Source organism: Protopterus annectens, chromosome 1.part1 (genome assembly GCF_019279795.1).
Source record: "Protopterus annectens isolate FY-2018-M chromosome 1.part1, PAN1.0, whole genome shotgun sequence".
NCBI lineage: Eukaryota > Metazoa > Chordata > Ceratodontiformes > Protopteridae > Protopterus > Protopterus annectens.
Genome location: NC_056726.1, coordinates 993,672,149 through 993,696,325, shown reverse-complemented (window position 1 = coordinate 993,696,325; position 24,177 = coordinate 993,672,149). Strand labels below are relative to the sequence as shown.

Sequence of the window (24,177 nt, the reverse complement as noted above, 5' to 3'; positions counted from 1 at the left end):
TGAGGTATGCGAATCTCCAAAACAGACAGACCCCTTCACAAACCAGGGACAGTCCAGAAATAATCCAAAGGAAAACCAAGTATTCCAGCTATAAAATGTTCCACTGTTGTAAAATAAAAAGCACAATCCAGTTGTAAAAACCTACTACAATTTATTTCTGTAAATAATGTTTTGGAGATGTGCATGTATTTATTTGTTGCCATTTTTTCAAAATCTGAGGTATGTTAGGGACTACAGCATTATGGGACAGGGAGGAAGCTCGAGAGCTTTCAATGATTCATGAGCTAGTAGAAGGGGCCGAATTGGATCCGAGGATTGCATCCAAACCCAAGAGTTGAGGAATGAATAAAAATTGACAACATCAGATCCAAGAGTTTGTCCTTGTAACCAAAAGATGTCTGAAGGAGTTGGTCTCTAATGTCTCCCCATCTTCCCTCCAGGATGGGAACATCCTCCTGCCTTACTGTACCATCAAGTGCATAAACCAATACTTGGGTTTAGTTCACCTGGGCCATAGTCAGGGCTTTATCCCTCTGCACCACCAGTGTTAGCTAACAATGTGTTGGATTTGATAGAGTGTTTTTGATAACTGTAGGATTCAGTATAGTTTTTTTTAATGAGTTTTGATGGTCATGGATTAGCCACATACCAGTGTCCATTACTAGTTATCACTGCTTTAATTACTCATAATGCTAATGCATTTGGAATGTCACATGACTTCTATCTTTGGGCAGTTCTCTGCCATGTCAGTAAAGTGTTCATATGTATCCGTTTAGATTTCTTGTATGTCTATTGTATTCACAGATGTAGGTAAAAGTATTTTATTTTATTTAATTATTTATTTGCAGTTGTTTTACCAGGATAGTCCATCGGGCCTTGAGAACCCGTTTTCAATGGAGTCCTGGGGAGAAAAGCTCCACATTTAGATGATACAAGGATTTAATAGCACACTTGATTACATGATGATTACAAAGACTATCATTTGTACAAATTGGTTTTATAACACTTAATCTAGCAAGCTTACATTGAGAGTAGTATAGACACAGACCAAAAAAGACAAAATGAAAGTTAGAAGGTTTTTTTTTTTTTTTTTTTTAGGATAGATAGAGAGCTAAGAAATTACTGGTGTAGTTAGGGAGATATATGCTGCAGGCAGGCATGCAAGCATGCCTTTGCTATAAGGGATTTAAAAGGAGTAGAGAAAAGGTTTTGTGAAAAAGAGTAGGTTATGAGGGATGGGAGCAGGAGCATTCCCAAGTGGATGTTAGGTGAGAGTGTAGTGATTTTTTAAAAACTGAGATGCTAGCGATTGTGCGAATGGTGGGGGGAAGGGAGTTCCATAGGCGTGCAAGTGAGAAGGATAGGAGGTTTTGTCCTGGGGATGGAGGGGTCTATGGACTTCAATAAGGTTTTGATTGTTGGATCTTAAGAGTCTTTGTGTGTGGTGCATTTTAAAGGTAGTAGAGAGGGAGGGACAGAGGTGTGGTTGAAATATGAATTTATGGGCATATGTGAGCTGGGTATATGAGAGGTAGCTGGGTAGTTCTAACCAGCTGAGTTTGTGGAGAGGTTCACAGTGATGCATAGATGATTTGGTACTGGTGGCGAATTTGGCTATTTTATTATAACAAGAGGATAGTTTGGTTTTGAGTGATGTTTGCATGTTTGTTAGAAGAGGGGCACCGTAGAGACGGGAAGGAAGGAGAAATGTAGAGGAGAGAGAAAGCTTGGTAGATTTGGTGAGGAACCGATTGTGTCCATAGAGCATGCCAAGTTTTTGGTGGTTTTTGTTTATATTTAGTAATAGGTGGGAGTTGAATTTCAGTTTGTTGTCGATTTGGACTCCTAACAGTTTGGATTCGGATACTAGCTGTACAGGCGTATTATTTTGGCTGGTGATGGGGAATGAATCTTTATCAAAGTTATTGGCTTTAGAGGGTGTAAATATCATAAGTTTAGTTTTAGTGGCATTGAGTGCTAGATGGTTGTGTTTCATCCATTGTTCTGTTGTGGAGAAGGACTCTTGAGTAAGTTTTAGAAGAGTTGGAATGGATGAGGAGGCAGCACAGATGATTGTGGAATCATCAGCATATTGTATGATGTTTGCATGAGGGATAGAGAGGAAGAAGTCATTTATGAAAATATTAAAGAGGAGGGGGCCTAATATAGAGCCTTGTGAGACACCTGTTGGGGTATTGAGAAAGGAGGAGGTTGCTTTTTTCCACTTGACAGCTTGTTGTCTGTTGGAAAGATAGCTGGTAAACCAAGTAAGGGATGATGGTGAAAGGTTTAGGTTGGATAGCTTATTAAGAAGTAGGTTATGAGAGATAGTATCAAAGGCCTTAGAGAGATCTAGTAGAATGGTAGAAACAGTGAGGCCAGAGTCTCTAGCTTTATTCACAGTTTCTAGGAAGGATAGGAGGGCTGTCATAGTGCTATGATGGGGTCTGAATCCATGCTGGGTAGGAGTTACTAGTTTGTTGTCTAAGAGATGAGGAAGTAGTTGAAGATGGATGCATTTCTCTAGGATTTTTGAAATGGGAGAGAGGATGGCAATGGGACGGAAATTGCTAATGTTATTGTCGGTACCACCTTTATGCAGAGGAATGATATAGGCTTTTTTCCAGATTTGAGGAACAGTACTTTCTAGGATAGAGCGGTTGATAAGGATACTTATTGGGAGAGCAATAGCTTCGGTGGCTATGCTGAGGAAGTATGAGGGGATGTTATCGGGGGCATTGGTGCATGGTTTTAGTTTCTGTAGGAGTTTTTTTATGATGGAAGTAGGAATAGGTTTAAGGAGGACGTGGTAGAGAGGGTGGGGAAGGAGAGAATGGAGTTTGTGGGCAAGGTGGTTGTGGGCAGTACAAAGAAATTGCAAGCCTCATCTCTCCACACTATATTCATGTCTTAAAAAGGCATCTCAAGATGTGTAGGTATTTTATTCTTTTAAGTATGAATCAAAGTATTTTATTTTTTTATTTAGTTAAGATTACTTACAATGGTAGTACACTGAATTTAAGGGATTAATTTCAGGCACAGCCCAAGTGACGAAATTAACAAAAAATACAAAGGAATGAAGAATTACAAAGGCTGAACAAAAGACATTATAGCTTAATATAGTATTAATTGTACTGATTGTTATGTAAATTGTGATGCTGCATATACACAAAAATGTTACAATAATAAAGTGAGAAAATAAGAAAGAAAACATTTTGGAAAAAAGATATTTTTAAATAAACAAGTTCCTAATTAAAATAATGAATATGACAGTTGATGTTAAGCTCACTTAGATTAGAGTAGTTTGGGTAGGTAGTGGATACATTGTTAGGAAAGAAAAAATAAATACAAAATTAAATTGGATAAAAAACAGACACAATCAATGACTGGTTAATAGAACTGTTATCCTGATTTGCAGCTGTGTTTGTTTTTCATATGCTTCCTGAGCTAAACCACAAAAACAGTAAGCAGTGTCATTTTCTATTAAGTGCATGCCATCCGGCTACATGAGAAGGGTGTACATTTTTCCATTATCTAGCTGCTTGACATGCATTGTTCACTATGAAGTACGACACTTGACCATTATGATGCTTCCGTGCCATAAAGCTCCGCATTTCTGTGTAAAAGTCTACCAGACATGCTCATAATCACTTGAGAAGTATGTGGTTTAATACCATACTGAACACGTTATATATTGTGTGGTTTACTGACCTTGTCATTTCTGCACTACCCACATGCAGTCACTTTGAACTGCTATTTCTACTTGCATATTGCTGTATTTTTATTTAGGTCTTGCATTTGTCATGCTTTTGCTGATTGTAGGTCAGTATATTGTATACACTAATGTCTTGCCAATTTTAATATCTTGAATTTGGCCTAGGTCATGACAGAAAGTTCCTATTTATTTATTTTTGTGACCAGCACACTCAACTTGAATTAACACATTTTTGTTTTCTAGATCACATAAAGCAGTGCATTATTCCTGGGGAATTCAGTAGGGCATACTTACCTCACTAATGTCAGTTTGATTTCCGTTGTGAGTGTGTAGCGTTCCAACATGATTATGAAGTTGAAGATTGTCGGCATGATGAAGTTGGCAGCAGTGATGGTGACGGATGGGAGATATGCAACAAACAATTCTAGGAAAAAGTTTCCTTTCACACCTGCATCATCCTGTCACAGAAATCAGAAAAAATAATTACAAAATACATTTTCATTTTACAAATGTATTCACTTTCTACAGGTACCCTTTGTGTCAAACTTCCTTCATCAGATAAGCTTACTGTGAAAAAAATGGTAAACTTTGTGTTTCACCATCTTTTTGTATGATGGTTTGTTTATATTTTACTCTTTTGTTCATAATGATCAAACCACGTTATAATATAAAACAACATATAAGGTTTGCAGTAAAGACGAGACATACCCAAATGCATCTGATTTCCTTATTACAATTATAGCTACTTCTAGCTGTAGATATACATGTACTAATGTGATTTACCACAAATCAGATGTACCAAGATGGACAGTATCCTTAATCTTGGGAAAAGTTTCTGTTAGTGTAGTTTGGAAATTAGACAAATGGACAAAAGTTTTATTCATATAACCTCAGTTTGCATTTTTTGTTATTCGAATTATGTTGCCATCTAGCCACCCAGTTTCAACAATGTAAACAGATGAAAAAATAAATGTGGCAATAGCGTGCAAAATGAAGCAGGAAGCTTGGAGCACAAATTCTGCAACTTAATCTTTTAACAATACGATGCTTTAATTATGGATAAGCGCTTTCGGTAGAGAGCAATCTCCCCACCTTCATCAGATCACAAAAAACACACAAAAAATGTAACAACACACACCCATATTTATACAAGTCCATATCAATCATTTAAGAAGATAATTATCACATTAACTACATTTAATACAATAAAAAAGTAAAAAGTAGTGTGTGGTGGTGAACCAGTCCACCTCATAATCTAAGCCATTCTTATTGAATAAACAGTTTACATATACTTCCATAAGTGTTTTTTATAAAGATATATTTTGCAAAAATATATATTCTTATTTTTGTATATTTACAAAATTTGTGAAAATTTTTTTTATATATATATATATATATGTGTCTATATGATGAATGCTTGTGTATATTATGTGTATTTTTAAATGCTTTGTTATGATGGCCGTAAACAAGCCCAATACTTATCGTGGTCTATGTAATTCAGTTAAATTGGTTTAATTAATTAAAGATGAATCTTCTTCTTCTTTCGGCTTTTCCCGGTTAGGGGTCGCCACAGCGGATCACCTTGTCCGCACATTAATTGGCAGTGGAGTTTTACAGTGTCGAGTTGCCAGCCCGGCACCCAACCTTCCACAGAAGGCACACTCACACACACACCTAGGGCCAATTTAGAGTGTCCAATCCACCTGAAGCATGTCTTTGGGATGTGGGAGGAAACCGGAGCACCCGGAGGAAACCCACGCGACCACAGGGAGGACATGCAGACTCCGCACAGAAGGCACCCCAGCCGGGGATCAAACCGGAGAACCTCTTGCTGTGAGGCGGCAATGCTAACCACTGCACCACCGTGGCCGCCCAATTAATTAAAGATGAATAAGAAAGATAAATAAGAAAACCTGAATGAACCACTCATACTTATTGAAGCTGTAAATATTCAAAAATTAAAGCTGTAAATATTAAAAAACACTTCATGGTAATAAACCTTAGAAAGTCATCGTGTGTAAGTTGTGTAATATGAAATCTAGAAAGTCTAAAAAGCAATAGAATAATGACAACAATATTGATAAAAATGCAATAAAATGCAATAAAATTGCAGTAAAAACTAAACTGTCCAAAAAACCATAAGCATTAAGACAGCATGCTTTAAATTAAACAAATGTATAAGATATACATCTATAAAAAACCAATTATGACTAATCTTGTGAGAAGTCTATACAAAGCTGAGGGAAAAGGAGGGACTATTTAATTGTAAATGTCGTTTCTAGAGAATTGACGTTACCAGATGTTTATCGAAGAATAAAGAGCACTGAGTAAAATGCTTGAGATAACTCAAATTAGCACAGTATTCACACATTATTTTTACTTCCCCCTGCTGGGAAACACTCCACTGAAGGCTGTCCATAGGATACCTAAAATCAGTTCTTTGTTCACTCTGTCTCTGTTGTAGTTTGTGGAACAGTTAAACAATTCTTAAAGTGTGTCATACAGTTTTCTTAACTTGGTTGTGCATCAGACTTTCTGTAAGATAAACCTCCTTTGAAAACAGCCACAAAATCAATACATCTTTGACTATGATACTAATCAAAAGGGATACTAGGGCAGTTTTTCCACTGTTTACATTATTGGTATATCTTTTGAGACATAGAAGTTTATAATGCATACCTAGAGGAAAAAGTTACTTAAAATTATACCAAACGCTGTAGTGTTAATAACATGTTAGTAGCAAAAGGGAGTCTCTGAAAACTTGATAAAAGTAATAGATAAAACAAATTGCAAAACAAAAAGAAGAAAAATTAATACATTGTGGAAGTCTTAAATGAACTGCTTAACAATGATAGGAATTCTTTTATTTATTTACTGTATTTTAAACCATGAAAACTGGTATAGGCAACTTATAGCCAGCCATATAATATCATGGGTTACATTTTGAAACAAAGTTGTAAGAGCCAAGTGAAACGTAGCAGAACACAAATTTTGAGCAAATCAGGATAAACTGATGTAAGAAGCAAAACCTCAGATTTTATGAACCCCCCCCATAACTAACTTGATAGTACATCCTGAAATGCCTTGTCAAATTATGTCAGAATTTTTAAATGTGTTTTTCTTCCTTGTGTCTGCTGACCCATCAGCTCTTCCATTACCAGCCAGTATATTTGTTCCTGTTTTTGTGAGAGCTGATCTTGGTAGGCTGTCACCCAGGCAGCCAACAAATGCATCACAACAAACACAAGAGTGCAATATTTGTAGGTCTATACTGCAGAACCTATACTTATCTGTATCTCTTACTTTTTCAATAGATATTGTAAAAGAGTGCATATGTAATCCACAAACTTGATCTGCCATTATTAACTTTTCATTTTTTCTTTCTTTTTGCTTAAAATGTACCTCTTGTTAGTCATTTGTGCATCAAGTTTTCAGGAACATACTTGTCACTGTATGTGGGGCCTTTCCAGATGCTAAAACAAATTCACTGTGCAAAATAAAAGACTGCATGTATAGAGAATAACATGCACTGCCACAGAAACAGTCCAGATGTTGTGCAAAACCATAATGAGGATTTCCTGCATGATTATGCTAATTTAAGTAAAGGTCTTAAGATATTTGCCAGGAGGACATCATTATCAAAGAAGACCTGATGTAGAGCAAAGTTCATAGGTTGGTACTAGGCTATCGGCCCTAGGGCCTATACAAGCCTAGCCATAACAGTTCCCTGGCTATTTCTTCCCAGGAAATTTACTTCCCTGGTCCCCTGTCTAGCAGGGTGACTGACATGATCCCCGGGGTGAATTTCTTATCTCCCATCCAGTTGTCAAGGTTCCTTTTGAAGAGGGCCAAAGAGGCACTCTGCTTAACATATATGAGCAGTGTATTCCAGAGTATGGGGAGTCTCTGGGACAGGAACCTATCCCTCCAGCATGTTTTGTTCATTGTGATGACCAGGTTTAAATCCCTGGAGCATGTGGCTCTGAGGGATTGGGATTACTTTAAATGTAGCATGCCCAACAGCTCTGGGTTTGACATGGCCTTGTATGTTAATCAGAGATCGCCTCTGAGTAGATGATATGCGACAGAGTATAGCTAGAGTTTTTTAAGTCAGTCAGCATAGAGCATCTGCTTTAGGCCTGTGATTCTTATAGTGTGGTTTTTCTGCGGCCTTTCCAACTGTTGCAGATGTCTTGTGAGGTACATACCAAATGGGGCGTTGTACTCTATAATGGGTCTAATGAGGGATGAGTACAGTGGAACAATGACCTCCTTTCTCCCGGATGAAAAGCCCTTAGTAATAATAGCAATAAATGATCCTTGAAAAGTAACAGTAACACTCAAAGATAAACATGACTAGGGACTGAAATGAAAGGTGAGCTTAGATATTATTAAGAAGCAATTAGAGGCAATAGAATGTTTGTCTAGTATGATCACTCTTCTAAAGAAAGATGAATTTTTACATTTCTGCCGATCTGCAAGATCTGAATAAGTTGATTAAAAGAGAGAATCATCCATTGCTTATAGCTGACAAATAGTCTTAAGAATAACAAAATGTTAAGTTCTGTTCAGCACTAGATGCAAATGCAAACCATGTTTTGTGTGGCTGACAATACTGGATGAAGAAACTCCAGATTGCTTATATTTAATGTACCATTAGGAAAGCACAGATTCCTTAGGCTTCTGCTTGGTATTTACTCAGTTCCAGAGATGTTCAAAGAGCTGCCATACATGTAATTGGACTGGAAGGTGTTCTGGGCATAATTAGTGACACATCAATGCAAGGCCAGACAAAAAAAGCAGCATGACAAGAGACAGATACAGCATAATGTCAAGCTAAATAAGAATACATGTAAAATATGACTGACACCTTTTAGTTTCAGAGGATAAGAAACCTGATTAAGAAAAATGTGAGCAATTATGCAAATGCCAAGGTCACTAGACAAAAAAGTGTCACAGAGGTTTCTAGGAATTATGCAATATCTTCCAAAGTTTGTACCTAATGTGCTTGATATAACCATTCCTCTTAGAAAGCTGTTAGAGTAAGATATAGCTTGGATGGACTTAAAACTATGAACAGGAAAATATTTTCTAAATGTGGCACTCAAATGTAATGATTGCCTGAGTGCTGAGCACCATTCCTTGTGGGCCTAACTCGTGGTATTCTTACAGCTTTAGTATTTGAAAGATGCTGAGTTTAATAATTGGGTGAATCTGTGTGAAATAAGAACTAGTATTGAAAGTAAATTAGACAGTGCTATTGGAAAGATAGACAGCATAGCTGGGTCAAGGTAACCCTATGGCAGACTCTACATATGGTACATAAAGACCTTGATAATCCAAGAAAAGCTGTTAGAAGAGTCCATAACAACTCTTTTAAGTGATGATGTTCAGTTGCATGACAGGGAGGTGGTTTATTTAAAAGGGGAAATCACACCTCTGCATGTGAAACTGGAAGACCTGTAAGGGATTGTACAAAGAGGGGAACTTCAGAACTGTAGGTCTAGAGGAAGGCAATGAAAGCTCTGATATTGCTGTATGTGCAGAACAATGGCTGGAGGGCTTATTAAAATATTATTTATGCGATTGCTCATGTTGACTCAGCCCAGATGAGAGGAACGAAAGATTAGCAAGGGACGATAAATCCTAGTCATATTGTTGTTACATATCATGCACACAGGATGAAGGAATTGATGAGTTAAGAAGTAGTGCTCATCTGTGGACTGATGATGGGCAGAACATGGGTGAGAGTGGTGGAGGATTTAGCTCAAGCTACTCAGATTACAGATGTGGATATGCCCTTTAATTGTAGAAAGCAGCTGAGATTTGTGGAGGCCAGTATAGAAAAGGAGGAGGATGAGGAGGAGAGAATCAGAATGAGACAGAGGTTCAACATTCCTACTTGAAAAAGTATCATTATAGGTCTCTCGTGAAACAGCACCCCCCTACAGTAAGTGACACAATCATATAAACTAAATGAGTTTGTTTCCAGGGATCGACTATTGATGCTACTGGGATGATGGATGGTGCAAATAAGGAAATAAATAAGAAGCAATTTCAGTAAAAAGGACAAGGGTGAGGATCTATCACTAGCTGTCTAAGAGAAGCCTGATGCTGTACTTGATGGGGAAGATGGCTGCGTTAGTAATGTTCTTAAATTAGTTACGGTAAAAGGGATAAGGCTAGGAGTCAGATTTACCCTTATAACCCCTCTTCTTTCCCATATTTTCTTTTTTTTATGCTGTCCTGAGCAGTCCATGAAGAGAGAGAGTGATAAAGAAATCTGCCAGGAAAATGTCATTGACAATAACCTGTAAGAGAAAAATGGAAGGAGAGATAGTGACTGGGTTATCATGTGTGTTAGGGAACTCTGTCAAAAGTATGAATTCTGAGTCTATAGTGTTTTTATGAAAGTGAGTGACCTACTAAGGAAAGACATACAAGATATAAACAAGCAATAATACCTGACAAGGTGAGCATTACAGGGGAATATTGGACTGTCCAGGGATATTGTGAGGCCTGATGCATGTGATGTCAGGATTTCTTATCTCTGTAAGGTTTATGATTTCTTCATAGTGGTCATCCTGGGGGTATTGTAGCACTTAGAAAATGGACTATCTGTTAAAATGCTTTTGTATATTTTATTATTAGTGCTATATAGTTTCAGTATATGTTATAGTTTTGATATAAAATAATTCCTCTGCCTAATATTTCAGACTGAGTATAGGATATGTAATTGTTGCTGGAAGAAGTATTTTACAGCCAAAATATAAGTTACATAACTATTTAATAATGTCTATATGCATACACACTCACGTAAATACTCAGATATAAATATACACATAATTACAGTTTCTCTTTTATACATGTACAGAAACTCAGGATGCACTCACACACACACACATACACACACACAAACACACACACGCACACACACACACACACACACACACACACACACACACACACACACACACACACACACACACATATGCAGAGGCAAAGATATACAGACTCACACACATATGCTGTCAAACAAACACACACATGCACAAATGTACCCAGCACTTTGACTCTACACATGTCAGATGTCTTATTATGATCAAATGAAGAACTGCATAAGTAATAGAACCAGTAATATACAGTGATGTCAGACCCATACAGTGAAAAGCATTGCAACTCTCTCTTCTTCACACACATATACTCATACACACACAGAATTATTCACCTTGTTGATTGTGTGCAGCTTTAATGTCTGATTGTGATCTGTTGAATGGATTTATGCATAAATAATAGCCACAGTGATATATTTTAATTTGCTGTTGTCATTCACAGTGATTACCCTTATCATTATGCGCATGTGAGCACACACACACACACACACACACACACACACACACACACACACACACACACACACACACACACACACACACACAAGCATTAGATCTTATTTTTTTTTTTTTCAGTGCTCAATAAATGCAGTTTTTTAACAGGTGCTGTTAATAAGAAGAAAGAAAATGGCAGGACTTTGTAACTTCTGCTACAGTTATTTGCTGTGATTCTGTTTTTTCCCCTCTCTTCCTCACTAACTGTGGTTTCCAAGAGCCACATTTAGTGAGGGGAAGGGAAATGGCAGTTCCAAAAAAGATTTCAGTCATGGTACATGCATTTTGTGCTAGTTTGGTGAGTTTCTTTAACTGGGCATTACCTGTACGGTAATGTCTCACTTCGGAATGTTGAGCATCCAATGGGAATCACTGATTCACCGAGTCCATTTTCTAGTGCTTAGTAATTTAACAGCAGCACACTAAGAAGATTGTGGTATCAAGGCATTTGTAATAATTATTAAGGCAAATTATTTATCTGAAGATTGAAACAAGATAGTTTTTAATCTTTAATAGAGGTGGACTGCATTTAATGATCTGTATACAGGTTTCTGTATTATGTTGTTTTAAAATCAATAAAGGAGATTTTCAAAAAAAATATTTATTTATGGTTTGAATCTTGTTTCATACTCAGTGGGCTCATGGACCTATATCGATCCAGCTTTTACAGTCATTGTTGTATTGAGACTGATTGTACTTTGCTAGTTACTGATCTCATGGTCATTAGAGATCAGTGTTTCTTCTTTCTACTGGTCTTGTCTAATCTCTTGGCAGCACATGACACTTTGGATCTTGGTATCGCAGTTGATCATTCACAATCTTACTGTAGTATTTTATCTACTGTGCTAGCCTGGCCTAACTTCTACCTTTGTGGTCATACACAGATACTGGTTTAGAAGTCTTAACTCCTCTTGCTCCTACTATCTGGGGTGGTGGTTACCCAAGATTTCAGTCATGGGTCTTTGACTTTTTACTGAATTTATGTTGTCCCTTAGAGATCTTATTAAGAGGTTTGGCTCACCATTGCTATGCTAAGATATTCACCTTCACCACTCCTTCCCACAGGAACTGCAGCTAATGTGTATTTCCTGGTGGATGGTTTGAAGGCAGGTTTTTCTTGGTTTACTAATAAATGGCTGAAACTGAATACCTCCAGAACTGAAGTCTTTAGCGTTCATGCCATACTGATAGATTTCTCAGCCTTACCACTAACATGATTTATTGTTTGCAGAGACAGTAGCCTCATCTTTGTGCAAAGGTGATAGCAAAAGTCTTCAATAACCATCTGATATTTAGAGTCTATCTTTCTGCCATATTAAAAACATTTTATTTTCATCTGAGAAACATTGCTTCCACAATGGGCTTCTTAACACTGAGATAGACTACTTACAGTGACTGCAAATCCTTACAGCCTAGTTAATTATTGGACCATATCATTTCCAGCACATTACCTCCATGCTATGAAGGCTGTACCAGCACTTTGTCTGATTTATGTAATATTCAAAACCTTAGTGTTGGGCTTTTTATCCTTATATAACTTGAGTCACTCTTACCTGAAGGACCTGACTGTCATTTAGTGTCCTTCATGTGTATCATGCTCTGGTGCTTTGGGGCCACTAGTAGTTCAAGAGGCATGGCTTGAATATTGTGATGTATGAACTTTTGATTTTCAGGCTATGCCCTTCTGAAACCTCCTACGTTGGTCATTAAGGAAGTGTTCCACATTGGCCTCTTTCAAGACATCACCAAAGTCACATTTATTTGACCTGGCTTTCTGTAACAGCCCTGTGCTCTTAGGCATATTGCTTGTTTTGCTTATTAAATTTACATTTTTTTCCCTTTGCATTTAGTGTTTTATGTTTTATATAATACTTAGCTGGTAAGCAGTTAAAAAATATGAAAATGAATTTTGAACACCTTTATTTTGTCATAATTACAAAGGGGAGGACACAGTTTTAAAACAATCATGCAATATTGAGGAGCAGTAAAAATAATTTGAGAAACCTTATTTAAAAGATTACTCAAATTCTATTAAATATTATCCATCAAGGGGACATGGATTATTAAATATGCTAATAAAGATCAGTTCTGCAAGTACACATTTAACAATGGGAGCTTTGGGAACCATGATTAAATATTACTCCAACGGTCATTCAGCCTGCATATTTCATTATTAAGAAATGTTGGCAATTACAACAAAGTCAGCAAAAAAGCCGTTTAGTGATGTATTTGAGGTACAGATGTGAAGTGGTTTCAATGCTTATTAGGATTACTGGTCTGAAAGCCATAGAAAGAATTGAGGAAAGTGGGTGCTTATCCCACCTTCAAAGTTTTAGGGAATGTGATCAGCCCTGCAGTTGAGGTGCCAGACTGAGGAAGCAGTATTACCAATCATTCACAAGTAAATTGCGACTGCTTAAATGATAGCCAGTCACTATTTGTTTGTGTTTGGAACTGCAACAAGGAGCTAGTAAATGTGTGATACAGTTTAGCAAAGGTTTTTGACACAGTTTGAAAATGAACTGTTACACTAATACATAATAGCTCTTTGCCCAGTGTGAAGATTTATCTTACTAAGTCAGCAAATTGAAGCAAAGCAAGGCCCTATAGAAGCTGGTTGCTAAAGTTTAGCAAAGGTGTTGAAAGAACAAAAAGATATTCTGTATCTACTGGACTAGTACTGAAGATGATACCTCACTTATAATATTTTGATTTATTTTTGGCGAATACATTTGTCATGGACCTTTCTCCTGCATTTTTCAATTCCCATGTAACATTTGTGGATTTGTTTCAGCACTTCTCTCCCAAAGTCCCTCTGATATCATAACAGAATTCATAACTTGAATGCCAAGCCTTTTCATGAACATCTCTCAGAAGTGCACATGCAGTATGCATCAGCTTTTAAGAATTTTATACTATGTTCAGAGTACAGCATTATAGCTTAACTTGCATCCTTTCAATTCCCAGTAGGCAATCATTAAACCATTAAGGACTTTGCAAACAGTGCTACCACTGGTTTGATCAGCTTCTAGAATGGCAGTTTGCCTTCCAACAAACTGATGAAATTATTGAGGGTTGGGAGGGTGGCCTAATGGTTAAGGTGTTTGCCTTACAAATACAAGGTGCAGGGTTTGAGTCTCACAAGGGATAATTGGCTAGGCTTAAAATGGCTCGCAAGATTAGTTAGCTTAGTACTAATCTATGATGGGATTACACATGCAGGTATGATGCTATGTAATTTCTTTTTGGGTTGGGCATAGCTGGTTTCTACATTGATACTGGTTGCCATTTGTTATATTTCTAAAGCAAAAAATCTCTGAGGGCTATTTGGAATGCATGAGATTTTGATGGGCCTTTCTGGCTCATATAAATTCAGAACTGGTTCTTTAATAAGAATGCTTTTCAGATACTGCCAAAACTGCTTTGTGATTCCATTCCACTTTGTTTTCTTTCAGCTAGAATTCTTAATGGAGATATTTCTCTGAGAGGTTCAATATGAGTTTTTTTCCAGGTAGTTCATCATTTCCCAAACCTTATGGAGGTCCTTCTTAATTTGTGAGTTTTGCATGTTTTTAATATTATGAAATCTTCATAGAATCTGGTCAAACACCTCACTGCTAATTATGGCCACATAAAGGAGTCAACTATGTCACAACCATATCTTCTCTCAGCTTTACATTTGTTTTGTGTGTAACATCACAATCCTCCTTCATTGTTACCAAAACAGTTAAATTGTCCATCGATGGGTTGACTATGTCTTCAGAAGTAACACAAATGGCTTTGTGTTATGCTTCTGAAGCAGTGGCAATCTCAAATGGAAGCTGCATGGAGCTGTGTCTGACATACGTTGTATTAAAAGTACTCCATTTTTAGATGGTGTTATACCACATCAACTGCCAAAGTCCAAGGATGCATTTAGTTTAACTAAATACCTCATTAGCAAACTTTGAAATTATTTTCTCATGCAAGAGAAGTTTGGCAAATGCAACTTCAAACTGAACTTTAGCTTTATTAGATCTTAGATCATGTTCTGTTACACAAAGATTAAGGAAAGTATAGAAAGCAAGTACATCGTTAACAGAATGTTATTGGGCATACAAAAACTCGAAGTAAACAAACCTAATTGCAGTGAATAAATACTATAACAAATATTATACCATGATCCCCAAAAACACGCGCATTGCTTGATTGGCCAGCTTGTGTTGTAATCTAAGTTAATATAAAAGAAAAAATTAAGTTCGCCTTTTTTTTTCCATTTAAATAACTTTTTTACAACACTTAATCGCTTTACATGGGTTTAATATATAAAGCGAAAAGAAAAACGCTAAACGGAGATCTGCTTATTTTATTGCCTTTAATGTTATCACCCAAATTAAACCCATTTACAGCGTAAGCAAAAAAAACGGAGAAAGCAAGATCTCCTAGCTTTTAATTTTCTGTTTTTTGAATTTAATATTATAAATTTAAAAATAAGCAGTTTTAAACTAAGCAAATATTTTAAGAATTTAAATGTTTAATGTATTATAAATTTAACATACACTAAAATTAACACATCGAAACATCACGGGGAAAGCAACGGAGATCTGCCTGATACAACACTGATGTTGCTCATGCCGAATGCGATAAAGCGCCAGCGCCAATAGCATATTCAGAACTAACAGGCAGATATAAAGACATCTCATTAAGAAATTGCATAGTTATAGCATTAATTAAGTAATAAATTTTAGAAGTAATGGTTTCTCTTTTTAGCAATAACGGTCTTGGCCCAACTCCATCCAACCACTTCTGGGTGTGGGTAATGCTAAATTTACCACTTCAACCGGGCTTATAGCCTGTATTATAACTGCCACAGATTTCAACCAACACTATAACAGTTTAACTGGAAAGCATAACTTCCACATACAGGACATTTAGCAAGAGTAAGAAAGAAATTACAGGAAAGAACAATACTCGTACATGCAAAATTTATTAAAAGCAACAGGTGATAATTTAACCACACAGAACTACTGAAAAGGATGAAGTTTGGATCACATGGGATCATCGAATACCAACAGTTAAGAAAACAGAAATAAGAAAACCAGATATAGTAATCAAGAAAAAAGGACAAAAGTAGCATTAATCATTGAAATAGCTATACCCAACTAGTGTCCTAGGTATTGAGAGACCCAAAGTCATACAAATACCAGGATTTCCAAATAAAAACTAGAGCAATGTGGAATATAGATATCCTCAGAGAGTTCCAGCAGGATTAAAAGCAACAGGACTAATAAGAAAGAATTTTCAAACATATATAAACATGTTACAAGTATATGTAACCCCATATGAACTGCAGGAGACAATTCTGAATACATTGTGGGTGCTCAGAAGAGCACTACAGGTAAACATTAAAGACTGAAGCAATACTAATTTCTTGAACTCTAATAAGACCCTGACTAAAAAACAGGGTCCATCCCTGTCACGGTATTAGAAACCCAAAGCATTTGGAAAAATAAAGAGATAAAGCATTGAAGCTTCCAGCTCTAGGCTTGCACAGCAAAACCCAATGAACTAACAGTTTTGAAGTCTGTGAAATTCAGTGAAAACATTAGGATATTAAAAATCCTTGTAAATTCCTTGCCATTCTAAAGGAGGCCACAAGCAGACCAAGAACGTGTCTTGCAAGAAAAGTACAAGTTCTGTTTGATTGCTTTTCTCAGATACTGATTATTCATACAAGTTCTTGTATTTTTTTTATTTTCTCGCTTACATTCATTGGAGTACTATCCTACTCCATGGTGATAGTAGACCTTTTGTATGAAGGCTTAATTTTTTTCTTGTGCTTAGTTTGTAATATTTGCAGTTCATATACATGAATCAGACTGTTCCTTCAAAATGCATACTTCTTGCAACACTTCTAGCATTATTCCAGATGCCACGCTCTGTTATTATTTTAAATTTGTTTACCACAAAGCAAATGATTTAGAATGACATAGTGAAGTTTCTTAATACATCAATCAGTCATTGCACAACTACAGCCACTGCTTAGTTGTGAACACATATTGTGTCTCTCTCCCTCTCTCACACACACAGACACAGACTCACACATACGCACACACAAATACACACCATGTAGAAAGACCATAACATTATCAGATGATGCCTGATTCATTGGTCAGGCATAACCATGTGGTATCTTCACTGACATTTGAAAGGAGCCATTAATTGTGACTTACCGAAGAAAGAACTTCCTGGGAGTAATCAGTAGATAGATAAATACAGTAGAAAGATGCTCCCAGGAGAGTGAGAACAATTAAATTTAGGAAAACTCGTATACTGTAGAGCACTGCTTGCTGGGAAATTGTCCGTTCCGCCATTTGTTTGCGCATTTTCTCTTCTTCAAGCTCCATCTGTAGTAAATCAGAAAAAAAATAATTAGAAATAAAGTTCTTAGAATGCATTCTTACCTAGTAAGGTATGCTATATGCCTCAGTTCTCTGTGCTGCTTTTCACTGTGTATCCAAAATGGTTGCTTTTCACTTGCAGTTATTAAGAGCACATTTACCACAATCATTACATCTTTGTGTGGATTCTGTGTGCATCATGCCTTTCCGCTTGCCATTCACATTACAGTCCTCACCTGTTAACTGTTCCAGTCCAAAGGACTAGAGCCTGCATAGTTTTATTTATTTATTTCCATTTGGTTGTTTATCAGGATTGTAAACCCCTTTCTCAGAGGAGGCCCAGGGAAAAAGCTCCAAGGATACACAATGAAGTTATACACATGCATTAGAGAAATACAGTAATTACAAAGAATGTGTGACACTATACATTAGAGAATGTAATAGAATTTATGTATCAGCTGTAAAAAAAGATTGCTCTTTGAATATGATAGGCTGTACAACAAATGAAGCACACAGAAAAAGGTTGTCTTGCATCTAATGTATTTCTGATAAACAGAGAATAGGGAGGTAGAATTTATTAGGAACACTGAGTAGGAAAGGGAAAAAAGCAGTAGGAATAACATGTTTAGGATGCTATGGAGTGCAACAGAAGAGAGGTTTGGGGTGAACAGGTTGGAATTTGTATGATTTAATATGAGCAGAATAGAGCAGGGATGACAGTTATGTGAGTAAATATAATTGTGAATGTGGGACAAAGTCAAGAGAAGCTTCAGTTCTATTTGGATGTTATGCACGTTTTTAGCTTGCGAAGAAATACGTTGTGATTATGGCCTGCCGTGGAATAGCTGCATCATACAGGTTATATACATGCTGCATTGTCCCATTATTGGCAAGACTGGTTAGATAAGGTGAAAGTCCCTACACATTTTTGGCCTTTATGTACAAAATCACTTCTTTCTAAACAATCTAAAATGCCCATTTTGCTGCACCGATGCTTCTTGCTTTATGTCTGCCTAGCCTACAATTTTATCTGGACACTGCTTTTAGATTTGTAGCTTTACTGTTCAGGTATGAAGTATAACAGAAACCTTATACAGCGGCACTACTGGAAACATTCAGAAACTATTAAAATACATTTGCAATGTCAGAATTTTCTCTTCCTGCATCAGTTGTATAGATATACCAATTACTGTCATACTATATTGGTTTAGCTCATGGTTAAATTCAGTTATGACAGGAGACACTGCATTTCCTTACATCATTAAAGCTGTTATTAACAAATCACTCAGAGATGGTTTTATTGTTAGTAATATCATCCCTATTGTGAAACATAATCCTGTGTGAGGTGTTCCTAAAGTAGTTCTGTCTGTTTAGAAAATGTTTTCTAGTTGTCTTTTGTGAACCCTACTAACTTATGTTCATATATATTGTGTTAGCTTTCTTTTTGTTTTTCTATAGTAGAGCTTTATATCTTTTGCATCTTTCTTTGTCCTGACCACTAGGAAATTGACTGCAGATTTGCCTTTGATGTCATTATATAATTTGTTCAAACTCCTGCTCCACCATGTTGGTTAATGTTTTTTTTTTGGTAACCCCGGCTTAGACATAAGTTGTTGTGGGTTGGCATAAGTGTTAAAGTGTTTACATCACAGACAAAAGTACAGGGTTTGATTCTTACCTTTGAGGGAAATCGTCTAGGCTAAAAATGACACAAAAGGGCAGCTAGCCTAGTACTTACCTATAAAACATTTGGGAATATATTAGATGAACGAAAGTTCATCTTAGCTAACACTCACATGAGCGAAAATTGCGGAACTCGAAACCACAATTGTGAGATCACAGTACAGTGAATATGGGAATATTTGGCCTTTCCTCACTGTAGTGCGATCTCGGAGTTGGACTATATATTTAGCGGGGGGTGCAGCCCCCCACAATTGCAGTTTTGAGTTCCTGGATTTTCGCTCATGTAAGCGTTCGCTAAGATGAACGTTCGTTCATCTAATATAGACCCAAACATTCATAGCAATACAACTGTATTAATAGTCTCATTATCTAGACAGCCATCGATAATGATTTCCTTGCATAAAGTGCTGGGTCAGCCCATCTGGGATATGTTTTGTATGTACAATGTTACTGTATCAAAAGATTGGAAAGAGTTCAGAGGCAAAGAAATTTAAAAAAAATATATAAAACTATAGGTCAATGAAGACTGCCACAACAATTGCTTACAAATATGTGACAAGATATCAATCCTTATTAATTAAAACTGAAATATATAGGATTGTTGATAAAGGAAACTATTTTATAATTCAATCAGATTTCAGAATCAGTTTCCAATAAGGCTAAGACAAGCAAATAGTTTGAACATTTTTAAGGGCTCATTAGGTGAGTGGTTTTGGGCTGTAAACATACACACCTTACAGTTTTGGATGTACATTGTTTGGTAACCCCTGCTGAGGTTTTGAGCCTTTTCAAAAGAAAATCACTGTAACACTTTTAACACTGAGGCTTTAGTGATATGGGCTGTTTAGTATTAAAAAAAGATTTCCTTGCATTCATTCTCTAATAATGCAACTCTCTTTCTGTATGTGCCAAATCCCATGTTTGCTCTAAAATCAGCAAACTAAGCCAGTAGCCACAATGTTCACAAAAAACATCCTGTATACAACCCACATATCTCATTTATCTTAAAACATGACCTACCATTACAAATGAATTGCATCAGGAGGGTGTCTACTCCAGTTTGAAAGTTAAATATGGTTAAAGTATCAGCTTGCTATTTTATTTACTTTTAGAATTACAGTCACAAAAGTATCTCACTCAGTGTGATGATTATCCTAGTTTACGGTATACCTTGGAACAAAATGACAAACACCTAATTGATTTAAGGTTTAATAAAAAAATCCAAACTCCAAGAGAATTTCAGCAGCAGCTTAAGCAATACACATAGGTTATCAGCTGAGAAAGCTGAGAAACTTCTAATAGCACAGCACAGTACATACAGCAAACCATGCCAGATTGCATATGTATGATTGAGTTAAGTGTGTTATTCTGGACATTCCAGGACGATCTTGGAAAATATTTTCAGTATTATAAAATGACTTTGTGGAGTAAGTATGACTCAAAATGCCCACGCTATGTGTCCATCTCTGACTTCAAAGGCTAGTCGCTGGAGCAATGTACCATACATAATGGATCAGATCTTTTAGGCATAGCTTTCAAGACATATTTGTGAACCTGATTCAGAATTACACCTTTGTTACTCCAGTGTTCCATGTGCTCTTTTTATGCAGGTATACTCAAAGGATCATAGGATGTTACTAGGCTAATGGCCTATAGCAGTTTTAAACCTGGCCTATCATGTCCCAATTTTCCCAATTGTCATTGCCCATGGGCTAGAATGGCTTTGGTATATGCCTGTGTCTTAGGGCATCTGCAAACTGCCCCTGTCCGTAACGGCCACAGGTGACAAGCCAGGGTGAATTTGCGAGTTCCCATCTATTGGTCCAAACGACATTTGAATAACTTAGGAAAGAGCTCTGTTTCACATTAATGAGGAGTTTGTTTCAGAGAAGGGATAATCTGTGAGACACATACCGCTCCCTCCAACATGTTTTATTTATGTCAAAGACAAGGTTTAGATCTTTAGCTTGAGTAATTCTTGTGCTGTTTGTTTTGTGAATGTGTAGATCCATCAGGACTGGATCAGAGAATGCCTTGCAAATTAGGCATAGATTGCCCCTCAGTAGTCTGTAGGAGACTGGGAACAGAGACAGGCTTTAAGGTAGTCCTCATAGGATATTATTTACACCCTGTATTCTTTTAGGGAGGAACATCTTTGGCCATTGCAGCTGTTGCGAATGCCTGGTCAGGTACATGTCAAAGGGTGCATTGTACTTGATTATGGGTCTAATGAGGGCTGAGTATAGTGGGACTATTATCTCCTTAGATCTAGATGCCATCCCCTTACTTATAAGTTGCGCCATATAGAAGGATTTTCTCAGTACCATGGAGACATGGTGATCAAAGTTCAGGTTACTGTCAATCTGAGTTCCCAAGTCCCTTGCCACTGGGTCTTCTCTTAGTGGAGTGTTATCAATACTGTAATTTGCAGGAGTGATTGTCTTCTCAAAGAAAATAATTATGCACTTTATTGCATTGAGCTTTAGGCCATGATTCTGGCACCACTTATTTGTCTGTGTCAGACCCTCCTGGAGAATATCTACATCTTTGGGGATTTGATAATTGCACACAACTTGCAGTCACCAGCAAATCTGGTCTGTCAAAGGCCCTCTGAAAAGTATATTCTAAACAGGAGAGGTCCCAGTACCAAGCCCTGTGGAATACCACTACTAACATGCCTCTAGATGGATGTGGATTCCTCCTACCCTAACTTCATGTGTCTAATCTGTAAGCCTATTTGGTTTGTGAGTTTTCCTATAATACCTGAGTGAGGTGTTGTGTCACATGCCTTTGCTAGGTCAGGGTAAGTAATATGTACCATTTTGCCTATGTCCATGGCTCTAGTGACCTTCTTGAAGAAGTCTACCAAGTTTGAAGATTTCCTTTGTCTTTGTTTATCAGGTCCAAGATAATTCTTTCTATGGCCTTGCATATAAGACTAATCAAACTTATGGGTCTGTAGTTCCCTGGGTCTGTTGATGGTCCACCTTTGTATAAAGGAATGACTGTTACTATCCTTCATTTCAAAGGGATGAAACCTGCCTGGAGGCTGTGGTTGAACAGAGATTCTAGTGGGCCTGACAGGGCATGTTTCAAGCAATTTAGAAGTCATCCTGGGATATTATCAGGACCCACTGATGCAGTGTTTTTAGCTTAGGAAGTGCAGTGAGAACCTGTTGTTTAGTCATAGTTGGGATGAAAAGGTAGAGGCTATTTCCTGGGGGTGGGGGGTGGGGATGATAAGGGGTAAAATTGGAACTAAATGTATTGGCCAGCAAATTTGCTATATACCCTGGTTCAGTATAGGAAATCTCATTTACTATTAGTTCAGCACACTGTCGGGTGTTCCCCTTAAGGCTGCATACATAACTGAAAAATAGTTTAGGGTTATCCTTAGCCTGGGAGTCTATTTTGCCTCAGTGTTGGCTTTGGTGGAATTGATTAGTCCTCTGAGTTGTTTGTTGAACTGATGAGGGAGGTTTTTTTTTGTGTTTTGGGCCTAGCCCATCCTATTTTTGGAAAGTATTTTCTTTTTTTTGTTGTTGCTGTACAACCTATTTATACTGGGGGTCCATCAAAGGTGCTTGTTTTTAAAGTTTGTCTTCAGTTTATTTTGGTTTGATACTGCTGTTTCTATGCAGTCATTTACATTTGTTATAGGGTTTCTGTAAACACTTCTGCATAGGCCACTGTGACAGTGTTCTGTGAGTTTGAGGGGCTTGGAATTTAGCTTTGCCATCACTTAATAGGAGGTAGTATAGTCTTGGAGAAATTCTTAAAGGCTCTGGGGTTTGCTAGAAGTTCAACCATTGTATTTATTTCAAGGGTAACAACTTTGTGATCTGATCAGTGAGGACATTAAACATGGGTGGGGAAGGTGCGCAAATTTCACTCATATTTCTGCGTACCGGATCCAGGATATTTGCACCCCTAGTAGGTGTGCAGACTAGCTGTTCCAGGGTGTTTGACAAAATCCTGGAATCTTTGAACCTGCATGTTGCTGGTTGTGTATGTATCCTAGTTTATGGAGGGATAGTTGAAATCACCCTTGAATATGATGCTGGGCTGAATTGTGAGTAACTCCAGTATGTTCAAGTGCTTGGTAGGGTTAGCCTGGGTCATAGACAGGGACCTATAGCTAGCAAGGATATAGTATGGAACTTTAAGGTTATTTGGAGATGGGGTAGCTCAAGCACATCATATTATTTGACCAGTCTTGAAATGTGCTTAATTTTTATGTAGATTGATATACCTCTTCCTCTTGTCCCTTCTTGTGAGGTGTCTGTGGAAGGCATTATAGCCTTGTGCTGCCTTACATGGCATTAAACCATGTCTCAGTGACTGCATAGATGTCAGCATTCTCCAGGGTGAGGAGTGCTTCTGGGGAGTGGAGCTTCTTGTTGAGACTCCTAGCATTGAGCAGTAACACCTTTAGTTTATCTTGCATAGAATTTAGGTTCATAGGTTGGTACTAGGTTATCGGCCCTAGGGCCTATACAAGCCTAGCCATAACAATTCCCTGGCTATTTCTTCCCACACTATTTACTTCCCTATGTTGGAAGGGTTATCAGATTGGCATTGCCTAAAAAAGGCACTACAGGGATGGATAATGTTTTGGCTAATATCCAAACGTCTAGTGGAGATAGGTGCAGACCATCCCTGGGAAAGCAGCATGATCTGCCAATTATGTTCTCCCAAGTTGGCAAATATTGGATCCCCTTAGAATAACACCAATAGCCAAGCCAATTGTTAAAGTCAATCATCTTCTGTTTGTATTGTGGCATCATCCTTGGAAAAGGTAGAATGCTGCTCAGTGCAAGTTCATACCTGCCTGGGACACATAGTCTGAAAGATCTAGCCTGTCTCTCTTCATATGGTATATTTCAGGCCATTAATAGCCACATGGACTATGACAGAGTCATACTGTTGTTTGTGTTTCAGTGTCCTGAATGCATGTGTGATCTCGCAGATCCTTGCCCCTGATATACAACTGACTGTGACTGTATCCTTG

The 24,177-nt window shown here is 37.3% G+C and overlaps 1 protein-coding gene across 1 annotated transcript in view; it reads right to left on the bottom strand.

Annotated features, from left to right (window-relative positions):
* Window positions 1-24,177, bottom strand: part of TMC4 (transmembrane channel like 4) — a 666,263-nt gene that overhangs the window by 162,676 nt on the left and 479,410 nt on the right. Inside the window, exons 9-10 of the mRNA XM_044087548.1 lie at window positions 17,316-17,489; window positions 4,010-4,173 (exon numbers count right to left, since the gene is read on the bottom strand). Coding sequence (XP_043943483.1) covers window positions 4,010-4,173; window positions 17,316-17,489 — 338 coding nt within the window. The remainder of the gene's footprint in view (window positions 1-4,009; window positions 4,174-17,315; window positions 17,490-24,177) is intronic.